The sequence below is a fragment of the Rhinichthys klamathensis genome, unplaced genomic scaffold, assembly GCF_029890125.1.
Source record: "Rhinichthys klamathensis goyatoka isolate OS25496 unplaced genomic scaffold, OSU_Roscu_1.1 h1tg001016l_1, whole genome shotgun sequence".
NCBI classification, from domain to species: domain Eukaryota; kingdom Metazoa; phylum Chordata; class Actinopteri; order Cypriniformes; family Leuciscidae; genus Rhinichthys; species Rhinichthys klamathensis.
The window spans coordinates 101037-120575 of record NW_026607306.1 but is presented as its reverse complement, the minus strand read 5'-3'; the positions used below and the strand labels follow the sequence as shown (position 1 = coordinate 120575).

Genomic DNA, 19539 nt, shown 5'->3' with positions numbered 1-19539 from the left:
TGTCTGTGATAGTGTGTGTGGTGTATGTGATGGTGTGTGTGATGGTGTGTTGTGTCTGTGATGGTGTGTTGTGTCTGTGATAGTGTGTGTGGTGTATGTGATGGTGTGTGTGATGGTGTGTTGTGTCTGTGATGGTGTGTTGTGTCTGTGATAGTGTGTGTGGTGTATGTGATGGTGTCTGTGATGGTGTGTTGTGTCTGTGATAGTGTGTGTGGTGTATGTGATGGTGTGTGTGATGGTGTGTTGTGTCTGTGATGGTGTGTTGTGTCTTTGATAGTGTGTGTGGTGTATGTGATGGTGTCCGTGATGGTGTGTTGTGTCTGTGATAGTGTGTGTGGTGTATGTGATGGTGTGTGTGATGGTGTGTTTTGTCTGTGATGGTGTGTTGTGTCTGTGATAGTGTGTGTGGTGTATGTGATGGTGTGTGTGATGGTGTGTTTTGTCTGTGATGGTGTGTTGTGTCTGTGATAGTGTGTGTGGTGTATGTGATGGTGTGTGTGATGGTGTGTTGTGTCTGTGATGGTGTGTTGTGTCTGTGATAGTGTGTGTGGTGTATGTGATGGTGTCTGTGATGGTGTGTTGTGTCTGTGATAGTGTGTGTGTGGTGTATGTGATGGTGTGTGTGTGATGATGTGTTGTGTCTGTGATAGTGTGTGTGGTGTATGTGATGGTGTGTGTGTGATGTTGTGTTGTGTCTGTGATAGCGTGTGTGGTGTATGTGATGGTGTCTGTGATGGTGTGTTGTGTCTGTGATAGTGTGTGTGGTGGATGTGATGGTGTGTGTGTGATGGTGTGTTGTGTCTGTGATTGTGTGTTGTGTCTGTGATAGTGTGTGTGGTGTATGTGATGGTGTGTGTGATGGTGTGTTGTGTCTGTGATGGTGTGTTGTGTCGGTGATAGTGTGTGTGGTGTATGTGATGGTGAGTTGTGTCTGTGATAGTGTGTGGTGTCTGTGATGGTGTCTGTGGTGTATGTGATGGTGTCTGTGATAGTGTGTGTGGTGTATGTGATGGTGTCTGTGATGGTGTGTTGTGTCTGTGATAGTGTGTGTGGTGTATGTGATGGTGTGTGTGATGGTGTGTTGTGTCTGTGATGGTGTGTGTGGTGTCTGTGATAGTTTGTGTGATGGTGTGTTGTGTCTGTGATGGTGTGTGTGGTGTCTGTGATAGTGTGTGTGATGGTGTGTTGTGTCTGTGATAGTGTGTGTGATGGTGTGTTGTGTCTGTGATAGTGTGTGTGGTGTATGTGATGGTGTCTGTGATGGTGTGTTGTGTCTGTGATAGTGTGTGTGGTGTATGTGATGGTGTGTGTGATGGTGTGTTGTGTCTGTGATGGTGTGTTGTGTCTTTGAGAGTGTGTGTGGTGTATGTGATGGTGTCTGTGATGGTGTGTTGTGTCTGTGATAGTGTGTGTGGTGTATGTGATGGTGTGTGTGATGGTGTGTTGTGTCTGTGATAGTGTGTGTGTTGTATGTGATGGTGTGTGTGATGGTGTGTTTTGTCTGTGATGGTGTGTTGTGTCTGTGATAGTGTGTGTGGTGTATGTGATGGTGTGTGTGTGTGTGATGGTGTGTTGTGTCTGTGATAGCGTGTGTGGTGTATGTGATGGTGTGTGTGTGATGGTGTGTTGTGTCTGTGATTGTGTGTTGTGTCTGTGATAGTGTGTGTGGTGTATGTGATGGTGTGTGTGATGGTGAGTTGTGTCTGTGATAGTGTATTTGGTGTATGTGATGGTGTGTGTGTGATGGTGTGTTGTGTCTGTGATAGTGTGTGTGGTGTATGTGATGGTGTGTGTGTGTGTGTGTGATGGTGTGTTGTGTCTGTGATTGTGTGTTGTGTCTGTGATAGTGTGTGTGGTGTATGTGATGGTGTGTGTGATGGTGTGTTGTGTCTGTGATGGTGTGTTGTGTCGGTGATAGTGTGTGTGGTGTATGTGATGGTGTGTGTGATGGTGTGTTGTGTCTGTGATAGTGTGTGTGGTGTATGTGATGGTGTGTGTGATGGTGAGTTGTGTCTCTGATAGTGTGTGGTGTCTGTGATGGTGTCTGTGGTGTATGTGATGGTGTCTGTGATAGTGTGTGTGGTGTATGTGATGGTGTCTGTGATGGTGTCTGTGATGGTGTGTTGTGTCTGTGATAGTGTGTGTGGTGTATGTGATGGTGTGTGTGATGGTGTGTTGTGTCTGTGATGGTGTGTGTGGTGTCTGTGATAGTGTGTGTGATGGTGTGTTGTGTCTGTGATGGTGTGTGTGGTGTCTGTGATGGGGGTGTGTGATGGTGTGTTGTGTCTGTGATAGTGTGTGTGATGGTGTGTTGTGTCTGTGATAGTGTGTGTGATGGTGTGTTGTGTCTGTGATAGTGTGTGTGATGGTGTCTGTGATGGTGTGTGTGTGTGTGGTGTCTGTGATAGTGTGTGTGTGTGTGTGTGTGAACCTTCAGAGAGGCGCTGGCGTAACAGCTGGGCCCGGAGAAGCCCGGGTCACACAGGCACTGCTGGTCCAGACAGTCTCCATGACCTCCACAGTGTTTCTCACACGCAGGACCGATGTAGAAGTTCTCCAGCGCCCACTGCAGATCCGAATGCCTCTGATAGAAGCGGAAGCGCACCGTTCTATAACAGCACACACATATAGAGGATCACAATGTATTCAACTATTATCAATTACATTCATAATAGCATCAAAGGAAACAATAAAATACAAACAATGAAAAAAAAAATTATACAGGGGATAACTTACAAAAAATGACAAAATGAAAAGTGTCTCACGTGTCTGCGAGGCTGTCCGGCAGAGGATAAACGGCTCGCCTCCAGCCGTCGGCAGGGAAGAACACTGACGGCTGGGACACCTGTCCTCCACAGCGGGGGTCCGCGGGCAGACACTGGGGCACCAGGTACTTCCAGCTCACGCCGAAGTTCACAGAGTACTGAACGTGAACCTGTCTCTCCGCAGGCTTCTCCGGCGCGCTGCAGCCCACCGCAATCTGACACACAACACACAACCACTGTCAATAGCTTGTTTTCATATGACGTCACGCCACTGCGTTGCCATGGCGCGAAATGCAAATGGAGGGCAGGCAGTGATTTGCTGTATTTAGAAAGCTCTATAACAAACTCAAAGTGCCTATGTTTTGCGTCGTTTATGGTTACTTAAATCGATCAAACCACGAGGAGTTTTTATCGTATACCAAAAGTTGTTGTTAATAAGGGGGGAAATGCAAGAAATTGACCGAAAAACTCCGGAAAAACGGCTTGCAAACCTACGTCTACGGTCGGGTGGAGCCGAATGGGAAAATGCCCGTGTGTGCAGTGATCACTTCGTCAAAGGTGAGTTAATACAACTTAAGTGGCTATGTTTGTGTAACGTGTAACGTTTCCGAACTTTGTAAAGTCAAAGTATGTCTGTAAGACGAGGTAGTTGCTGATATCTAGCGCCTTGATGGCAGGAAAATCTTTCAATTCAGTTGAAAAACCGCTCCTCTTCATCTCTTCATAACGTAAGGATCACGTCCAACATATGTTTGATTTTTTGTTTATATCTTTTTATCTTGTAATAGCGTGTAAAGTAGTACAGTGCGGACTTTCCTCCATCTCGTCCATTGCGCTCTTCACTCCCTGCCCTCCATCTGAATTTCGCGCGTCATCATAATCACGTGACTGAAACCCAGCTATACTCGTCAGGTCAGGGATTTTTCTCATCTATAAGGCCATGTCCACACGGACACGGGTATTTTTATAACCGGAGTTTTTCCTACAGCGTTTTAAAAAAAAATCCCGTCCACACATGCTCGGTCTCCGTCTACATGAAAACGTAAGAACACGCAATCAAGCGCAGTCAAGAGCATGCCACGCCAGCAGGCGGCGATATAAACCTTAACCCTAAAGCCACGTTGGCCAATCAGAAGCGCAAATCTGGTGTCAAACACAGCTGATAACGGCGCACACTCTGACGTCGCAAGGCAAAAACCCCGGTTTCACTGTCTACACGACAACACTGTAACCGGCGTTTCTGAAAATCCTCACCCTGGCAGGGGTTTTCAAAAATGTTCGGTTTCAGTGCGTTTTCGTGTGGACGAACGGCCGAACGCGTAAAAAAAGTCACGGTTATAAAAATACCCGTGTCCGTGTGGACAGGGCCTAAGTAAGAGATAATTTACATCCAGCCGGTTGTTATCTCAGAATAAACCCGACAGGGTGATCAGGATCAGGTCTTCATCAGCCTGAAGGGGTTTATTCTCAGATAACACACACACACACACACACACCTGAAGGGGTTTATTCTCAGATAACACACACACACACACACACCTGAAGGGGTTTATTCTCAGATAACACACACACACACACACACACCTGAAGGGCTTTATTCTCAGATAACACACACACACACACACACACACCTGAAGGGGTTTATTCTCAGATAACACACACACACACACACACACACACACACCTGAAGGGGTTTATTCTCAGATAACACACACACACACACACACACACACACAGACCTGAAGGGGTTTATTCTCAGATAACACACACACACACACACACCTGAAGGGGTTTATTCTCAGATAACACACACACACACACACACACACACACAGACCTGAAGGGGTTTATTCTCAGATAACACACACACACACACACCTGAAGGGGTTTATTCTCAGATAACACACACACACACACACTCACACACACAGACCTGAAGGGGTTTATTCTCAGATAACACACACACACACACACACACACTCACAAACACCTGAAGGGGTTTATTCTCAGATAACACACACACACACACACACACCTGAAGGGGTTTATTCTCAGATAACACACACACACACACAGACACACCTGAAGGGGTTTATTCTCAGATAACACACACACACACACACACACACACACACACACACACACACACACACACACACACACACTCACATACACCTGAAGGGGGTTTATTCTGAGATAAGACACACACACATACATACATACACACACTCACACACACACACACACACACACACACCTGAAGGGGGTTTATTCTGAGATAACACACACACACACACACACTCACACCTGAAGGGGTTTATTCTCAGATAACACACACTCACACTCACACACACACACACACACACACACACACACACACACACACACACACACACACACACACACACACACACACACACCTGAAGGGGTTTATTCTCAGATAACACACACACACACACACACCCACACACACACACCTGAAGGGGTTTATTCTTAGATAACACACACACACACACACCTGAAGGGGTTTATTCTGAGATAACACACACACACACACACACACACACACACACCTGAAGGGGTTTATTCTGAGATAACACACACACACACACACACACACACACACACCTGAAGGGGTTTATTCTGATATAACACACACACACACACCTGAAGGGGTTTATTCTGAGATAACACACACACACACACACACACACACACACACACACACCTGAAGGGGTTTATTCTGAGATAACACACACACACACACACACACCCATCTGAAGGGGTTTATTCTGATATAACACACACACACACACACACACACACACCTGAAGGGGTTTATTCTGATATAACAGCCGGCTGGATGTACATTATCCGCTTATTACACGGCTACTTGCCACATATGTAAATAATAAGACACAAAATATTGATCTGAGTTGAAATATTTTATTATCTCTTTAAACGCAAAGCTTCCGCGGAGAGAGCAGTTTCAGCGGCGAGATCAAACTAGACGGACATTTAAGAGATACGGTATACAGTCATAACACTTATTACACAGCATTTCAACACATAAATAATATGGAGAGAAGAGATATTGATTTCAGATTAAATTGTTTTCAAATCGTACCTGTTTTTATCTTATAATCCAACAGTGAACAAAACAATAGTTACAAAATGGCCGCCGCCGCATTTGTATGAAACGAGAGAGCGAGTCCACGATACTGGACGGCATAATTAAATAACTGTACACAAAATATTGATTCGACTGAGTATTGATATTTTATTAGCTCACCAAAACTTCCATGAAGAAAAACGGTTCCTAGCGAGTGTATAGGGCTGCTGACGTCAGTGTCCGGATGAGCCTGTGTTTCTGTTCTCAGCGGATGTTATCTGGGAATAATTTGCTAGATCTGTGATTGACCAATCAGAATCAAGCATTCCACAGAGCCGTGTAATAACTGCCGTATTACTGCAACTTCATGACCCAGCTGACCAAAACATGTTTGTTTCGCTAACTTTCCCATTAAGTTATGAAAACATTATTTCTGAATGTTCTCTGAACGTTTTAAAAATGTTTTTTTCTTGGTTATGTGAACTGAGGAAACATTCCATTTCATCATCTTCAAACATTCTGGCAACGTTACTTTTGAATGTTCTCTGAACAACATCAACATTTAAAAAAAACATTAGATGAACATCCAGCTAAAATGTTTTAAGAAAACGCTCAATGAACGATGAATAAATAATGATTTTAAAACATTCTTAAAGGCCGGGTAACTTCTATTAACTGATCAATCTCATTGGGCTTAAAAAGCTTTCCTTTTACTGGAGATTTACCTGACAGGCATGACCTAAATATGACTTCATTTACAATAATCAATAAAAAAATTAATTAGTAACTATATTTCCGTGCCAACAGTCGCACACAGTTGCGATCTCCCTGTTCTTTACTCGTCCTGATCGGATCATTTGAATCAGTGAGAGTTGTTGAATGGAGAACAGATCGGAATCGTATCGCTCCTCTTCTCCAATGAATCGTTCAGTGCGATGTGTGAACCGATGTACAAGAGCTTGTTCAGTCTCGGAGCGCTCGGATTTCTTCCGTTCAAAATAACCAGGAACGACATGTTTTTAATGAAATGCAGAAGAGTAAAAAGTACGGTATAATGATTCGGAACGTCGTGAAGTAGAAATACTGTTCCTGTCCACCACTGTGTGTGTAAACCAATGACAGCAGGCGTGTGTGTGTGTGTGTGTGTGTGTGTGTTAGTGAGCGTTTACCTTAAACTGCATGACCCAGCCTTTGGCAGGAAGTATGTCGTGTGTGACGGCGTAAACTTCCTGTCCGTCAGTGTTTCCACACACCATGACTCCGTCTGGAGAACCGCAGAAGCGCTTGACGGAACAGTCTTCAGAAAACAGCCAGTGATCACTCACTGAAAGGAAACAGATTCAAGTGAACATGTGCTGTCTACAGAGAAGAAGTGAGAGTTACGCCCCGTGACCCCGCGACCTGCTCATGTACAACTGATTTAGATCAACAAGTCATTTAAAGAGGAGCTATTCTGCTCTTTCCACATGCTCATCTCTGCAGTTTGAGCATGAAGAAGCTCCCGTCCCTCAGCAGGACTTCACCTCTCTGTCCTCCAGAGTAAGCTGCCATGTTTCGTACCGATGGTCTCCTCGTGATGGGGTGTAGCGCTGGCGTGTGTGCCGTCGGCCGGTGCTCGCTCGTGGCTGGGCAGAGCTACTCCTCCAAACGTGTCTGAGATCTGAGCGTGAGCGTCTGAGCCGGAGATCAGCACATTATCCAGAGCCCAGTCACTGCGATCGGCCCCGTCGTGCTGAGGCTGCCACCAGCGGATCCGAACGCCCTCCACCCGGGCCTCAGCCGGAAGCAGAACATTCACAAACCTGTGGAGAACAGATCATACAACATCTCATCACAAACCTGTGGAGAACAGATCATACAACACATCACATCTCTGTTGGCATATGAGCTTATTAAGTTTCCGTTCTGTGAGTAAGCAGAGATCAACATGAGCTTGGGGTTTTAAGAATGGAGATCGGCTTGATTCAGATCCAGACTCACTCAGGCTTGCTGTACTGGTCATAGAAGATCTCGGTCAGCAGACTCCAGCTGATCCCAGCGTTCCCACTGAACTCCAGCAGAACGCCCTGGTTTCGGCCGCTGGGCGCGATCATACAGCCGTACATGAAGTAGAACTGGATGAATTCAGCACTGGTCAGATTCAGATCCACCGTCACCAGCTGACGAGAGCAGCTCTGGCCATCAGACGAACAACAGCAGACATTCAGAGGACAAAAGTAACGTTCCAGTAATGTTTGAAGAATGATACAATGTAACGTTCACATAACCAAGAAAAAACATGTTTAAAGAACTGGATGTTTTGAACATTCAGAAAACATTCTTAGAACATATTTTTGCCAGCTGGAACAGTCCTTCGGTTTACAGTGTGGTTGTTAAAGGCTCTATGAATAAACTCGACTTGAGATAGACGGTTAGACAGACAGACAGATTTGTATGGAAAGCTGGCAGGGTGAAGGTTTTCTGAATAAACTCATGATATCTGAGATGGAGTTGCTCCGAGGCATTTGAGAGACACGACGGTCTGCAGGAAGATTTCACGCTCTGATGAAAGTAAAATTGAGCTTTTGTGCCTCATCGTGAAGCTCGAGAACATCGTCCCTACGGTGAAGGGACAGCAGGGATGCGGAACTCATAAAGACACAATGAAAAATGGATGGAGTAAACTATAAAAAGCCTTAGAGGGAAACAAGCAGCAATCCGCAAGACTCCTGGGACACAATCTTCTGGAAAACAAGGTCTTCGCTGACGGTTGAACTGCGGGAGCTGGAATACTCGTGAAGTCTGTGTTTTGTTTTTAGTTTTCATCTATACTTGGTAAATTGCCAAATTCTCACTTCATGAGCCAAACAACAAAAACAATGTTTTGATAACTTTCCCATTAAGTATGAAAAAATGTTATTTCTGAATGTTTAAAATCTCCAGTTTTTAAATATGTTCTTTCTTGTTCATAACTTTAAAGTGAAAGAGAACTTTGAGAGAACCTTGCCAGAACGTTCGCTGTAAGATATAGGGCCCTATCACACACACGGAGCAATGCAGCGCCAGGCAGAACGCTAGTGTGTTCTGCTAGTTTCAGCCCGACGCAGTTTTCATTTTCACGTCCTGCGTCACGTTGTTTAAATAGCAAATGTAAATAGCGAATCCGCCATGGCATGAGCGCAACTGGCTTTTAAAGGGAATGGGAGATGAGACTCTGATTGGTTTATTGCACGTTACGCCCAAAACACACCCATTAGTCATTAAGAGAATAGAGACGACACTTTTAGACCAGCGCTGGGAGCGCCGACCATTTTTCCCATCGTTAAACCAGCAACAGTGGATTCAGACGCACTAAGTGGACTTGCGCCGTGCGCTTTAGGCGATGCGTTTAGATCGTTAAAATAGGGCCTACAGTTATTTTGTGTGTACTGTGAATGTGAGAAACTTAAGATTTATTCAAACTGAAGGAGATTGCCGGATGTATGGAGGGAGGGAAGGACTGAGGGATGGAGAGATGGAGGGAGGGCTTTACCCCGCTGAAGTGCAGGGCTGACCCTGAGGCCACGGCTCCACAGACGCTGCTGATCTTGCCGCCGGTCAGCAGGTGCCAGTGATTGAGCGCCGGGGCTCGACTGAAACTGTCCTTCAGCTGGACGGGGAGAGACACCAGCGGCTCGTCGCATAACTCGCCTCCCCACTCGGGGTCACATCTGAAAGAGAAGAGACGTGAGACTGAGCCTGAGACTGAGCCTGAGACTGAGACTGAGCCTGAGCCTGAGCCTGAGCCTGAGCCTGAGACTGTGCCTGAGACTGAGCCTGAGCCTGAGCCTGAGCCTGAGCCTGAGCCTGAGACTGAGCCTGAGCCTGAGCCTGAGCCTGAGCCTGAGCCTGAGACTGAGCCTGAGACTGAGCCTGAGCCTGAGACTGAGCCTGAGACTGAGCCTGAGCCTGAGCCTGAGCCTGAGCCTGAGACTGAGCCTGAGCCTGAGCCTGAGACTGAGCCTGAGCCTGAGACTGAGTCTGAGCCTGAGCCTGAGCCTGAGACTGAGCCTGAGACTGAGCCTGAGCCTGAGACTGAGCCTGAGACTGAGACTGAGACTGAGGTTGAGCTGAGCCTGAGCCTGAGCCTGAGCCTGAGACTGAGCCTGAGACTGAGACTGAGGTTGAGGTTGAGGTTGAGCTTGAGCTTGAGCCTGAGGTTGAGCTGAGCCTGAGCCTGAGCCTGAGCCTGAGCCTGAGACTGAGGTTGAGCTTGAGCCTGAGCCTGAGCCTGAGCCTGAGACTGAGCCTGAGCCTGAGCCTGAGACTGAGCCTGAGCCTGAGCCTGAGCCTGAGACTGAGCCTGAGCCTGAGACTGAGACTGAGACTGAGACTGAGACTGAGCCTGAGACTGAGCCTGAGACTGAGACTGAGCCTGAGACTGAGCCTGAGACTGAGACTGAGGTTGAGCTGAGCCTGAGCCTGAGCCTGAGCCTGAGCCTGAGCCTGAGACTGAGGCTGAGACTGAGACTGAGGTTGAGCTTGAGCCTTAGCCTGACCCTGACCCTGAGACTGAGGTTGAGCTGAGGCTGAGACTGAGACTGAGCCTGAGCCTGAGCCTGAGCTGAGACTGAGCCTGAGGATGAGCTGAGCCTGAGCCTGAGCCTGAGCCTGAGACTGAGGATGAGCTGAGGCTGAGCTGACCCTAAGCCTGAGACTGAGCCTGAGCCTGAGCTGAGACTGAGCCTGAGGATGAGCTGAGACTGAGCCTAAGGATGAGCTGAGGCTGAGCCTGAGGATGAGCTGAGGATGAGCTGAGGATGAGCTGAGGCTGAGACTGAGGATGAGCTGAGACTGAGCCTGAGCCTGAGGATGAGCTGAGGCTGAGCCTGAGGATGAGCTGAGGATGAGCTGAGGATGAGCTGAGGCTGAGACTGAGGATGAGCTGAGACTGAGCCTGAGGATGAGCTGAGGCTGAGCCTGAGGATGAGCTGAGGATGAGCTGAGGATGAGCTGAGCCTGAGACTGAGGATGAGCTGAGGATGAGCTGAGGATGAGCTGAGGATGAGCTGAGGATGAGCTGAGGATGAGCTGAGACTGAGACTGAGCTGAGCTGAGCCTGAGCCTGAGACTGAGACTGAGGATGAGCTGAGGATGAGCTGAGCCTGAGCCTGAGCCTGAGACTGAGACTGAGCCTGAGCCTGAGCCTGAGCCTGAGCCTGAGCCTGAGCCTGAGCCTGAGCCTGAGCCTGAGGATGAGCTGAGCCTGAGCCTGAGCCTGAGCCTGAGCCTGAGCCTGAGCCTGAGCCTGAGCCTGAGACTGAGTCTGAGATAGACTTACACACAGGAGCTCTGTCTACACCGGCCGTGTCCGGAGCACATGTCGGCACAGCCGTCTCCGATGTACAGGTTATCCAGAGCCCACGTCTGCTGCTTATCGAAGGGCGCCGGCTGGAACCAGCGGAAGCGTGTGGCTGTGGACCTGAGCATTCGCCACAAAAGAAGATCAACAAACTCTCAGTTCAAGTGTTTTCTTTCTTACACCGTGTACTAACCAGACTCGATAAAAGGCGTCTTTTCCATGTTAATCAGAGTTTTTCTCCAACCACGATGCGAAACGAGCCACAGCGGATTCTATTTTAGAAATGTTTCTATTTCTGCGACGTCGATCGTGGCTGAAACAACAACATACAAATATGACAAGGATGATCTCAGGGACTGACCTGTGAACTGTCACCCCTAAGTAACAAACTAATTAGTTGTAATTCATGAATGTTTTTCAAAGAGACACTCACAGATTATTGGAGAAGTGAAAGCATGTCAGAAAATAAAAGTGTAAAAAAGTTATTAATTACTGTAAAGCAAATGCACTGAACAAAACATTTTTTATTTTATATAAAATAGGATTGGCTGTGATTTGTGATTGATTTGGTTGCGAGTGCAGTGCGTTTGCAGAGAGACTCCGCCCACGCGCTCTTCTGATTGGCTGTGATTTTGGATTGATTTTGTCAAATCTCGTAGTCGCGTCGCCTCTGGTTAGGACACAGAGTTAGATATCATTGATGTAAGTGCAAGTGTGTTTACCTGGCATAGTGTGGTATGGGTAAAGTAATTCTTCCCCACTTGTTGTAAGTATCTGACACCAACAACCTCTGCAGTGTGTAAGAAGAGCAATCTGGACTTGTGGGTAAACAGTCCCGGACCAGCGGCAGCCACGTGAGACCCAGATCCAGAGAGTACTCGAGCTCGACCGCTGCGAACACACACACACACACACCCGTCAGAGCAAAGCCCTCTCACGACACACACACAGGACTCGCTGGCGTCAGTGACCTACTGTAGCAGGACGAGGTGACCGAGCAGGAGGCAGAGAAGTCGAACTGCACGAAGGCATCGGGGCCCAGACTGATGTCGGTGGTGATGCCGTAGCGAGTGTTTGATTTCTCGATGAAGGCGAAGGCTTCTCCGTCAGATCCACACACTGGCATCCGCGTGCCACCCGGGTGAAGCAGCCACGAGCGGGTGTTAGTGGAGGAGAAGTCGTCCTCCAGCGGCCCCCAACCACTGGCACTGCCACCCACCACCAGCTGCACACACACACACACACACACACACACACACGTCACAACAGGCTGCTGATACACACGATACACAACCAGCCTGAGCACACGTTTACTGCCGGAGCCTTGCAGCAGTAAAACAGTGAAATATTATTGCAATTTAAAACAGCTGTTTTCTATGTGGATATATACAGTAGTCAACATTTGAAGTGGATCGAAACCCTTCATCAAAGTTTTATATGAATTTTGAATAATACCCGTTCTTGCCTTAGGAAAACTTTGATGAACTTGTTTGATCCACTTCAAATTTTGACTACTGTAGTAAAGTGTAATTTATTCCTGTGATCAAAGCTGAATTTTCAGCATCATTACTCCAGTCTTCAGTGTCACATGATCCTTCAGAAATCACTCTAATATGAGGATTTGATGCTCAAGAAACATTTATGATAAATATTAGTGTTGAAAACAGTTGGAAAACGTGGAAAACATTTTTGTGATGCATTACCATTCAAAGATTTGGGGTAAGAAAGAAAAACTAATTATCAAATGTGACAATAAAGACATTTATAATGTTACAAAGATTCTATTTCAAACAAATGCTTTTTTAAACTTTCTATTCATCAAAGAATCCAGACAATTTAAATGTATGACAGTTTCCACAGAAATATGAACTGTTTTCAACACTGATAATAATCATAAATGTTTGTTGAGCATCAGATCCTCATATTAGAGTGATTTCTGAAGGATCATGTGACACTGAAGACTGGAGTAATGATGCTGAAAATTCAGCTTTGATCACAGGAATAAATTACACTTTACTGTATATTCACATAGAAAACAGCTGATTCACATTGGAATAATATTTCACTTTTTTCCTGCATTTTTAATCAAATAAATGATCAAAATCGTAATAATTTCAGACTTTTGACCGGTAGTGTATAATGGAGTAAAATGAGAAAAATGGTCTGAATGTATTAATATTTAATACAGTGTAAATGAGTGTGTTGCAGTTCTGGCTCTTTACTTTATCAATAACCCAGGGACTGTGGAAGTGTCCGTTCTCGGAGGGCTGCCACCAGCGCAGCCGTGTCTCTGGGGTCCGGGCCCTCAGAGGGATCTCAAGGGCCACCAGGTGAGCCTGGTTACTGCTGTTACTGTAGAGGAACTCCTGGAGAAGAGTCCAGGCGAGCCCTCCATCCGTGGAGAACTGGAGGAGCACCGGCTGCGAGCGCGGGTCCGGGGACGCCTTCCCACAGCCCAGCCTCAGGAAGAACTGGATGAACCTGTGGGGGGGACACACTTCAACATTAAAGGGACTGCATGTAACTTTCACTCTACTAAAGCATAAAAATACCATAATATGTTTGCATATATTGAGGAAACATGCAAAGTCCACATACTCGCTTCTCTGAAAACACTTCTAGAGCCGGTTATTTTACTGTGAAATATGCGTTTCCAGGCTGGAATGTTTGTTATTGTTTTGGTCTGTGATATTGTACGTTGCCAATTTTCATTGTCCATTGCGCTCGGTCCGGTTGCGTGAGCTCAAACCGGCGACCCGTGAGAGCGTTGAGTCCGAGGAGGCGGGAGAAACGATGATCTCCGATATTTTGAATCGGACTGCAGTGCCTATTGCGACCACTAGTTGTCATTCTTACTGACTGCACCTTTAATAATGGCGTGAGACACGTTCCCATTCAGTCGGTCAACTCGGTACAACACATTACTATGGGATATCGCGCTCTAGCGCCATCTGCTGAAGACACCTTTATTCACGCCTGAAAGGCCAATGACGCATGACGACGTGGGCGGGGCTACCTGCCCACAGCATATAAATGCAATCGTATGCGTCATTCCCTTTGTTCTTCAGCTCTTCACCGTGCTGTTGGAACATCATCACGCCACATTTTCGCAAGAATAAAAGCCCACGGTGGCGATTCTTGTCGAAACTAAGGCAGAAAGTGTCAGGGTTCTGTCACTTCTGTCTAGTCTATTTCTTGGTTTTGTGACAGAGCCCTGACACCTGTTTTATCTTGTCTGTGCCTTGTTTTATGTGCTTTCATGTCTTGTGCTGTGTAGCACACAGCTTGTGTTTTACACTAGCTGTGTGCTTTCATGTTGTCATGTTTTGTGTGAACACGTGGCTTATGAGTGTTTTCATTAGCTGCGTGTTCATGTCTCGTTTTGTGTGAGCACATGGCTGGTGATTGGTTTTACTGGCCATGTGCTTGTGTTCAAGTCACGTTTGGTGTGAGCACATGGCTTGTCATGTATGTTTCCTTGTGCCATGTGCTCTCCTGTTGATTGTCTAGCCCTTCCCATCTTGTTACCTGATTATTGATTCATTTGCCCCACCTGTCCTCCCTCGTTACCTCCTTTGTTTGGTCTCCCTATTTATTCTCCCTGTGTTTGCAGTCCTGTGCTGTTTCGTTGTTGTATGTACCTGGTGTGTTACCCCTTGTTTCAAGTAAGTCAAGTCAGTCAAGTCATTTGTTTTCCCCTACGGGGTAGTTTTGTTTGTATTTTTGTTTTGTTATTATCATTAAAGAACCCATTATCTCGGCACCTGAGTCCTCGCTCCTTTCACCTCCACCACACCTGACAGAACGAAACAGCCATCAGAGGACTCAGCAGAGAATGGGCATCTTCTTGTTTCCATCTCCCAGCCCTTGCCCCTCCACTCGTCAGACGATGGAACGCTATGGCAAGCTCTTTTCTCTTCGCCAAGGGGGCTCCACAGTAAAAGAGTTTGCCCACCAGTTCATCATCACTGCGGAGGGGCTCGACCTTAACAACACTGCGCTTAAAGACATTTTTAACAGCGGCCTGAACGAGCCTGTCAGCGCCTGGGAGATGGAAATGTTGGGGATACTGTCTTTCTGGCAGTTTGTGGGGTTTGTATACAACCGTGGGGAAGAGGGTGGTCTTCCGCCTCTTGGCCCACCTCCCATTTACCTCACAAACTGCCAGGTCCCCAGTCCTCCGATGACCCCTTCGGAGAGAGGGAGGAGGAAGAACGGGTCCACCTCTTCTGCCACCTATCCTGAGGCGCCCGTGAATGCTGCATTTCCCCCAGAGGTGGCCGTGAATGCTGCATTTCCCCCAGAGGTGGCCGTGAATGCTGCATTTCCCCCAGAGGCGGCCGTGAATGCTGCATTTCCCCCAGAGGCAGCAATCTCCACACCATCGCCTTGCAGACGTAAGCGGAGGAAGAGAAGGAAGGCTTCCTCTGTCTTAACAAGTCTGGTACTCCCAGAGCCGTCCACTTTCACTGTCGAGCCCCCAGTGTTGGCCAAAGAGGCTGCAGCGCCCCCAGTGTTGGCGAAGAGGCTGCAGCGCCCCCAGTGTTGGCCGAAGAGGCTGCATCGCCGCCTCGCTCAAGGAAACAGAAGGAAGAAGGCTTCCTGTTTACCACAGGGCCCGGAGGTCGTTCCAAAGCCTGCTGTCAGCCCAGAGGCCATCCCCATCCGCCTTGCCCTTCCGGCGCCGCCCATGCGCCTTGCCCTTCCGGCGCCGCCCCAGCGCCTTGCCCTGTCGGCGCCACCCCAGCGCCTTGCCTTGCCAGCTCCGTCCATGCTGCCAGTCAGGCTGGTTCCGCCCAAGCTCCAGGAGGCTGTCCCAGAGCCCGTTGCCAGCCCGGAGGCCGTCCCAGAGTCACCCAAATGTCTTGTCCTGCCAACCCAGTCTTTGCTGCCTGACCCACCCTGGCCTTCTGCCAAGTATTCAGATCCGCCTGGTCCACCTTGGCCCTCATTCTGGAATCCTGAACCGCCAGAGCCTGCCTGGTCCGTCCCCCCGGCACCGCCCTGGCCCTCTGCCAGGACTCCAGACCCGCCGGAGTCCCCCTGGAGCGCCCCTCCGGCAACGCCTTGGCTCTCTGCTGGGACTCCTGATACGCTGGAGCCTGCCTGGTCTGTCCCGCCATGGCCCTCTGCTGGGACTCCTGATCCGCTGGAGCCTGCCTGGTCTGTCCCGCCATGGCCCTCTGCTGGGACTTCAGACCCGCCTGAGCCTCCCTGGCTCAACCCTCCCGTCCCTCCCTGGTCCCTTATAGAGACTTCCTGGACTGTCATGCTGGCTCTGTCTTGGCTCCCCTCCCTCCCTCCCTCCCTCCCCACTTTGTCTCTGTGTTTTGATCTACCCGTCTTGTTGTCTGTTGGTGAGTTGTCATGTTCCTGTCTTTTTTTTTTTTTTGGGGGTTCCTCCTTAGGGACGCCAGGTGGCGTCCTTTAGAGGAGGGGTAGTGTCAGGGTTCTGTCACTTCTGTCTAGTCTATTTCTTGGTTTTGTGACAGAGCCCTGACACACCTGTTTTATCTTGTCTGTGCCTTGTTTCATGTGCTTTCGTGTCTTGTGCTGTGTAGCACACAGCTTGTGTTTTACACTAGCTGTGTGCTTTCATGTTGTCATGTTTTGTGTGAACACGTGGCTTATGAGTGTTTTCATTAGCTGCGTGTTCATGTCTCGTTTTGTGTGAGCACATGGCTGGTGATTGGTTTTACTGGCCATGTGCTTGTGTTCAAGTCACGTTTGGTGTGAGCACATGGCTTGTCATGTATGTTTCCTTGTGCCATGTGCTCTCCTGTTGATTGTCTAGCCCCTCCCATCTTGTTACCTGATTATTGATTCATTTGCCCCACCTGTCCTCCCTCGTTACCTCCTTTGTTTGGTCTCCCTATTTATTCTCCCTGTGTTTGCAGTCCTATGCTGTTTCGTTGTTGTATGTACCTGGTGTGTTACCCCTTGTTTCAAGTCAAGTCAAGTCAGTCAAGTCATTTGTTTTCCCCTACGGGGTAGTTTTGTTTGTATTTTTGTTTTATTATCATTAAAGAACCCATTATCTCTGCACCTGAGTCCTCGCTCCTTTCACCTCCACCACACCTGACAGAAAGAGAAAACTTTTAGCACAAGTTCAGCTTTGCTGGCAAATGGCTAATAAGTTTTTCTCAAACAAAATGTTCAAACATGCCACATTCACAAGAAAACCCACGATGGTTACTATTGTTGAAGGAAAAGGCATAAAAGAGAAGTCTTTAGCTTGAGTTTAGCACAACTAACAAATGGCTAATACACTTTTTCATGAGACATATCTAAACATAAGTCATGTGGGTATTTATTAGGATATAATGTAACTCACACCGGTGTGTTTGGAATCTCTCCAACCCCAATGCATGTGTGCTGAGCACTACCGGCAGCTCTATCGTTGCGCACTCGAGCGGCGTGTAGCGCGTGCTCGGCGGGACAGTGGCCAAACACGGTCTGCCTGTCTTCGGATACGAATCCAGATGCGGCGATCGCCGTTTTTGGAGGCCACGCAAAGTTGGCCGAGGAGTGTCGGTGTAGTGTTCACGACTAGGTTCCTCTGGCTGCCTTAAGTCTGAATTCTGTCTCATTGGATGCGGGCGAGGAAAGCTCTGACGATATATATACTGTATAAGTTATATTTTAAGCAGGGCAGATCACGCCTCCCCCGAGGTGGGTGGAAGTGAAGTGATGGCCCTTGCATTGATCTGTATTGGAGAGCGGCAACTGTCGCTCGAGTGACCTGGCCTGATACAGAGAAGTGGATGAGAACTCGCCCGTAGATCTATGCAGATTGGGTAAAAATAACCCTGCAAGATAGCGGGTTTATTTTTTTAAGTATGTTGTCAATAAAATAAATATGTGTTCAGCATACAAGGCCTCATGTGTTTGCTTGTCAAAACAATAATAATGCATTGGAATCGCTGACCTCGTAGTCTGGCCGTGTGCCGACAGAGAAGGAAAATGTCGTGATATGCAATAGAGCGTTACAGCTGAGCGATGTTTGCAATTGGACGTGGGGTTCCCTAGGACTGATGCCTGGGAATCCTAGCTGTCTGCCTCGAGCCGCGGTGGCACGTGCGCGCGAACACCTTGGCTTCTTCGAAAGATTCCAGTAGGGCTGTCGGCTGCGGTCTCTCTCGCGCCCCCCTCTGTTTCGGTGGAGTAACTGCAACTTCGGTGTTCGAGAGGGCTTTCCCATTACTGAGAGGGGAAATCAGTGTTCTCTCCTCAGCAAAAATAAAAATAAAAGGTAACTCAGGCTTTGCCACAAGCAAAGATTGAGGAAGAGGTTTTTCAGCCGTTAATTCCTCCCCCATAAAAACAAAATAAAATAAAAACAGGGTTTTGCACCCTATCTTAGACTTGCAGCAGATGAACACACTTTAATGTGTTACAAGTTCATAAATGCTTGCAGTATGTCACCTGTTATGCCCTCTGCATCCTCAGGTATGGCTTATGTTGGTGTATTTGCTGATGCATATTGCCACAACCCACCCGGAGCACAGAACATTTTCTGAGGTCTCCTCTGAGGGGATTGCCTACAAGTTAGGCCCCTAAAGCACCGATGTGCAGAAGCGGTGGTTGTCTTGCTGTGCCATCAGAGCATAATATCGTTCACCTATTTGGACGAACTGCTCCTGGCTTAAGACAGCATGGAACAAGCAATGTTACAAACACTTACGCTTGTTTTACATTTACCAGCTCTGGGATTCCAGATAATCTCAAAAGGGGCTATTATATCTCAGTCTGTTAAATCTCGGTCTGGAGATAGATGCAGAACCAAACAGAGGGCAGATGATTTTCGCTGTCTGGCTCAGTTTTGGCTGGGGAGGCAAGCACGTTTTATTCTTCTTACAGTATAAGACTGCTGGGGCTCATGGCTTCGATAGCAGTAGTACAACTGGATTCTCCTTTCTGTATGTGCAGTGCCCGCGCTGACCGCTCGGTAGTTTGCTGTAGGCCATGCGAAATTTAAGCATATGTCGGTAGTGCCGTTGTGCGTTCAGGCTCCAATACCGACCACCCTGGAAAACCTGAATTTGTTGACAGAAGGAATTTCTCTGGGCAGAGTTACGTCATGTGTAGTAGTAATGACAAATGCGTCACAACACAAACAAGAAACTCTGTAAGAGAGTGGTGAGACCAGTACTGTAAGAGCGCCACATAAACTTTCTGGAGTAGTTCTCCTGATAAGGAAACACTTGGCCCAACAGGGCAAACATGTTATTCAGAATAAAAAATACAACAGTGGTTGTATATAAGTAGAGGCAAGGGGGTACTCCCTCACTGTCTCTGCTGCAAGTGGCACGGATGCTTTTGATACGGGGCAGACCTGAGTC

The 19539-nt window shown here is 47.7% G+C and overlaps 2 protein-coding genes across 2 annotated transcripts in view; both read right to left on the bottom strand.

Annotated features, from left to right (window-relative positions):
- reln (reelin) overlaps window positions 1–19539 on the bottom strand; it is a gene marked incomplete at its 5' end in the record, with an annotated part of 86479 nt that overhangs the window by 18710 nt on the left and 48230 nt on the right. The window contains 10 exons of the mRNA XM_056244599.1: window positions 2432–2609; window positions 2766–2980; window positions 7047–7201; window positions 7438–7679; window positions 7858–8051; window positions 9389–9566; window positions 11177–11317; window positions 11920–12088; window positions 12173–12422; window positions 13420–13678. Coding sequence (XP_056100574.1) covers window positions 2432–2609; window positions 2766–2980; window positions 7047–7201; window positions 7438–7679; window positions 7858–8051; window positions 9389–9566; window positions 11177–11317; window positions 11920–12088; window positions 12173–12422; window positions 13420–13678 — 1981 coding nt within the window. The remainder of the gene's footprint in view (window positions 1–2431; window positions 2610–2765; window positions 2981–7046; window positions 7202–7437; window positions 7680–7857; window positions 8052–9388; window positions 9567–11176; window positions 11318–11919; window positions 12089–12172; window positions 12423–13419; window positions 13679–19539) is intronic.
- Window positions 1–19539, bottom strand: part of LOC130079361 (src substrate cortactin-like) — a 97633-nt gene that overhangs the window by 44738 nt on the left and 33356 nt on the right. The window lies entirely within an intron of this gene.